The sequence below is a fragment of the Lactuca serriola genome, chromosome 9, assembly GCF_051521515.1.
Source record: "Lactuca serriola cultivar US96UC23 chromosome 9, Lser_US96UC23_V15, whole genome shotgun sequence".
In the NCBI taxonomy this organism is placed as follows: domain Eukaryota; kingdom Viridiplantae; phylum Streptophyta; class Magnoliopsida; order Asterales; family Asteraceae; genus Lactuca; species Lactuca serriola.
This window is the reverse complement of record NC_136416.1, coordinates 89741050-89746442: the sequence shown is the minus strand read 5'-3', so window position 1 is coordinate 89746442 and position 5393 is coordinate 89741050. Positions and strand designations below refer to the sequence as shown.

The following is a 5393-nucleotide window of genomic DNA, read 5'->3' as shown; positions in this document are numbered from 1 at the left end:
TTGATGTCACAAGGTGCAAGAACAATAGATCATATGCATGTCTGATAGAGAAGTGTTGTATTATTCTTTAAAAATTTATTGTATTCTATATTGTATTATTCTTTATGAATGGATTCTACTATTTCAAAAATGTTATATTATTCTTCATGTTAGTTGTTCAATTGTATTTAATTTTTTAGTCTTCAAGAAAGTCTTATTGTCATTTATTTCAATTGTATTTAATTTTTTAGTCTTCAAGAAAGTCTTATTGTCATTTATTTTTTTTCAAGAATGCAACCATTATTATTAAAGAGTATCATATATGAACTTATAATTTATTACTCATTCTTCAAGAATAATAAGAATCAAAATTGAATTGCATCCTTGGAGTCGTTCAAAGCAATCTTCAATAACAACTTATTTTTCAAGAATGATAAGAATAGAAATTGAATTCGGAAAACATTTTAAAATATTAATTTGTATTTCTCTCTCTTAATAAAATGACACATTTTCCCTTACAACTAACTAAAAGTAATTATATAATAAATATTAGTTCATGTTAATAACATGTTTCTAAAAATCACAACCTTTCAATATATTAATCTAATAGTCAGTACCACTACCAATATAATTAAAAGATGTTATCATCTCTTAGTATTCGATTTATATATAATTTTTATTTTTTTCTTTTTGGATAGGTGATCAAATAGTCATTACTTGTCTAAAATGATATTACAATTATGAAAAATATAATATTACAATTTCCGTCAAACATTCTAACTCTGCCTACTTAAGAAAAACAAAACAAAACCTAATCGAGATGAAACCAATGAATTTCTCCCCCAACAAAGGGACCATATTAAATATATATATCTATACTTTGATATAACAATTTCTGTAGAGAAAAACAAGACTTCTATTTTTCTTTTTCTTTTTTCCTTAAGAAGAATTCAAATATTTGGGTTGTTTTCCCTACTCCTACTACCTATAAATATATATTACTAAAATATTCTTTTTTTTTTCAGGTCAAAATCGGTCATCTGCAAGTAGTGTCTACATTAGACAATACTTGTTTGAGTTTCTCATAAGTCATGAATACAATCCCAATGCTGGGGACCACCTTGTAATATTCAGGCAATATTCCTCTGTATATGCCACGTAGGCCTTCTGCCCGAATTATCTGCCCGAACGTACCAAAAATACCCGTATTGTAAACACGCGCCCGACCCCCTGCCCCTTCCAACTGCATCCGCCTCCTCACCAGATCCAATGGAAATGTTACTGTAATAAATCATTAAATTGTTTGTAGATATAAACAATAAAGCTGAAAGTAAAAAGGAACAAGGATAAACACGTAAATACTATAAAAATTGAAAGTAGAGTGGAAAAAAACAAGATTACTTATAATACTCATATACTATTCCATTACTCTGATTCTAAGCCTCTACACCTTCCTATCTAAGGTCATATCGTGAGTAATAGTCAACTCATTCAAGTCTAATCGCACGTTAGCTGATAAGCTAGCTTATTTTTTAAACATTTTTATGTTGTCATGTTTGGCAAACCAAAAAATAGCTTATTAGCTAGCTTTTTAGGAGCTTTTAAATTTTTTCCAAATATACCCTTAATTAATTATAAAAAACATATTATTTTAAATGTCTGTTTATGTAATTTATATGTATATATTATATATCAGCTAGTTTTACCAAACGTCATTTTTTTAACAGCTAGCTTTTCATATAACAGCTAGCTTTTCAGCTATCAACTAGTTTTTCAACTAACAGCTAACTTTCCAGCTACTACGCCAAACATAGCCGTAACCGCAGACATTTGTCGTCTCACATGGACATGACCGCACTACCACAATCACAATCTTGTTCATCGACGCCACTCCCAGCTAATTTCTTCGTGCGACAATATTCTACGATATGTCCACCGCAACGTCCTCTTTCCTCTCATGCTCCTTTTTACTTGGCCAACATTCAGATCCATACAAAGACTAAATATCTTTAAGAGTTATTTGGATGTTGCATAAATTTTTGTAATAAATATGTATTTTTTTTTTTCACTTGACCTAATTAAGGGTATAAATATGCATTTTTTTTTTCACTTGACTTGAGTAACTCACAAGAACCAAGTTTAATTTTGGAGAGGCAAGTAAAGTTAAATGAAGAAGCAAAGATTGTAGTGGAAGTTAGTTTAGAAATGACAAGTAAGTAGATTTGTTGTCCCTACTTACTTACTGTTTTTGAAAAGGATTAACCCCAAGTGCCAACTCCATGGCTGGCTCTAAGGGAGAATCTTTATCTTTATCTTTATCTTTATCTGGTTTACATATTTACTGCCTCGCAACCTGCTTCTCTGCACCAAAAGCATCGAAGACAGCTACAGGCATTATTAACCTCTTTTTTTTTAATAAAAAAACATCGATACATTTTTTAAAAACAACACTATTACATCCTATAATATCATTCTTCTTTTTTTCAATGCACACCAAAACTACATTCCCATATAGTGAATGCTCAATCCCATCTTCTTCAATCAAGAAAGGAAAAAAAGAGAAATATCTCACATACTTCATTTAAAAGTCAACATAACTATTAACTAACCTGTTGATGATGCAATTCCTGAAAGACTCCCACAAGCCAGGCTCACCAAAACAGTAGAATCTTGTGGTCTGTTTCCATAAAAAGTAAAAACATTACCTTTATCAGATAATGGAACTTCAAAACACAATTTGTATAAAAGTATATAAATTTATAAGTACCTTTGCATTTGCCAATAAGATCTTGTGGTGTCATAAACTGAAAAGCTAATTGCAAGGTTTGGGCCAACACCCTGTAAAGCCATTTATGAAGTCAGATAAAAGGGAACAATAATAGCACATAAAGGAATGAACTTTATTACCAATAGACAAGCACCAAGTCCTTTATAGAGGCCAAAAATCCCCTCTTCCCTGCTTATGGTGCGTAAAGCATGCCATATACCTCTATAATATAAAACATTTCTCTACAAGATTTTAAAAAGATCAACAATTTAGGAATTAGGACATGAAAAAAGATAATTCCCATTTGCCAATTAATATGATTCATGATTTATCAAAATCGTACCTGTGCTGAAAGGCGAGTTCTTACAAGATCCAAAGGGTATGTAACAGAAGCAGCAGTTATACCAGCTAAACCACCACCTGCAAGGCGTATACACAAGTCTGCACTTATGTTTGTTCCATTGCTCTCAACTCCCATGAACATTTGTAGAAACTGTAGAATTGAAAAGCAAAGAAAACATTATAAAATCAAATTAAAATGTACATGTGACTACAGAATTTCAGCAAAGAACGTTTGTACCAACATTCTTGTAGCGTTCAAATGCGTAGAAACTGATGGAGGAGTAAGGTAGACGATGAGCGATTGTCACTAAGTTCCCTTTCCAGAATGCACGAAATCCTTCTTCATTGACTATTCGTGTAGCTTCACGCCATATACTGGCTTTTCTTAAGGTAGAAGCATCGGAATGCATACCTTGCACCTGTAGAATCGAGGAATTCCAGCTTCAGATTACTTATGGTCTAACTCCAATATGATTAATTTTCGATTTCCAGTATATTTCCCAAATCAATCAACAATAAGTCTCAGGTCACTGATTGAAGCGTATGAAATACACAAATTAAGAAGGATGTAAAAGAAAACCTGAAAAAGTATAGTGAGGCGAGCTAGAGGTGCAGTGCAGGTCTTGCTAACGGCTCCGGCAACACCACCGGCTATGAGCTGAGACACCGTCCCTACCTGAGATTGCTGCTGCTGCACCGGCCTCTGGTGATGCGTTACCAATTTACGAGCGGGTCCACCGCCTTCCACCACCCCCACCGTCGCTTCCGTTTGCATATTTAATCTGAGAGTTCATCCATAGAAGATATATAAAGTCTTTAGTGTACGAATCGAAGAAAAACCGAAAATGTTACAGCTAATTTTGGATAAAACAGGCGCGTACTTGAGATCTGTCTGTAAAATTACAAAACCCTAACAGATAACGATCTTGCTTCTCCGATGAATCACGAAGCTTGGGTTTGAAAAGGTTTCAACTTGTTGGCTAATTGTTGTAGCTTATCCAGCTTTAGCACTTGATAATGGCGTATGAATGGCTGTTGACGATAACTCCTAATCGGCGTTGGAGAGCACCAAGCAATACCCCCATTTCATCTCCTAAAAAAGATTGTACTTTGATTACGTAGCTGAAAAGGAAATAAAGGTCGGTTATTTCAATATATTATTTTCTCTTTTTAGTATGATTTTAACAAGGTTATTTTTTTTATCACGTTTAAACTTAAAACTAGTTTATTTCTTGAGATATTTATATTGAAATGTTTGATAAATAGAAGAATCATATATAATTTTATTAATTATAGAATAACTTTATTTTTATAAGTTTTTTATATTATTTTATGTATTTTAATTATTTTTATCGACTAGTAATTAATTTTTTTTTTTAATTAGTGTGTCAAGTATAACTTTAATATTTATGTTTTGATATGATTGTGAAATTTAAGTTTAAAAGGAAACCTTATATATGTATGTAATTCAAGCTTAAAAGGCTGAAAATATATGCATTTTATTGTATTTTGTATACTTATTTTTATTTTGAAACATCCCTATTCTAATAAAAGAATAGTTTTAATATCATTTTGACATGTGTCATCATATTAGGCCTTCTAATTAATACACATTTTTTTTGTCACGTGTCACTTTATTAAACCTCTTAATTAATGCATGCAACTTGTCAACCTATTAATTATCTATTTCAAATTTTAAAATTTTTATTTTAATTACAATAAATTAATAACAATGCAATAAAAATTAAAATAAAATTAATACAAATTATAAGGTGATATAATTTCACATATTTATTTAAATTAACGATTATAATTGATTAATAATTTTGTGTTCTAACTATTAAAGTTTAATTAATTTTGTAGCCGTGGTTTCACGGGTTATAAACTAATTTATAAGTATACAAGTGGCTTTAGTTTATATTTTATCAACGTGTAATTAAAAAATCCAAACTAAAAATAGGGTGAACGCATGACTACGAAGTGCTAGATATATGCTACATACATTGATTGTTAATAAAGCGGTGCTTGAGTTTTTAACTTGAAACATTATCATATTAATCTGCTTCACCTTTGTACTTTAGGAGTTAGGTAGTCTCATGAGTCATCTTTTTTTATAATTTATATAGAAAAAATATTATGATCAAATTTTACAATTTTCAAGATCTGCCTTATAGTTATAAGTTGGACGAAAAAAAGAAATAAAACAAATATATAATTTATAAACAGTGATTTTTTTTTTGAAATGGTTTATTAAACCCGATTAAAAAACTATATGGTTTTCTATTCCATATTTGTTTGGTGAGGT

At 30.7% G+C, this 5393-nt stretch overlaps 1 protein-coding gene across 1 annotated transcript; it reads right to left on the bottom strand.

Moving 5' to 3' along the window:
- Window positions 1-696: 696 nt before the first annotated feature.
- On the bottom strand, window positions 697-4209 carry LOC145073629 (uncharacterized). The gene is made up of 8 exons (XM_079020160.1): window positions 3970-4209; window positions 3669-3870; window positions 3331-3507; window positions 3090-3239; window positions 2887-2988; window positions 2747-2817; window positions 2589-2656; window positions 697-1260 (listed from the first exon to the last, which is right to left on the bottom strand). The coding sequence occupies exons 2-8, from the start codon at window positions 3861-3863 to the stop codon at window positions 1016-1018; spliced, it is 1008 nt and encodes a 335-aa protein (XP_078876286.1). The 5' UTR covers window positions 3864-3870; window positions 3970-4209; the 3' UTR covers window positions 697-1015.
- Between the last annotated feature and the right edge of the window lie 1184 nt (window positions 4210-5393).

Excerpts from the sequence above, each read along its gene's own strand:
- LOC145073629 (XM_079020160.1), bottom strand. The coding sequence starts at position 3,863 with ATGCAAACGGAAGCGACGGTGGGGGTGGTGGAAGGCGGTGGACCCGCT. Across the intron at positions 2,989-3,089 it reads GAACTCGCCTTTCAGCACAG|AGAAATGTTTTATATTATAG; the intron begins GTACGATTTTGA and ends AAAATCTTGTAG. Across the intron at positions 2,657-2,746 it reads TCTTATTGGCAAATGCAAAG|ACCACAAGATTCTACTGTTT; the intron begins GTACTTATAAAT and ends TTATGGAAACAG.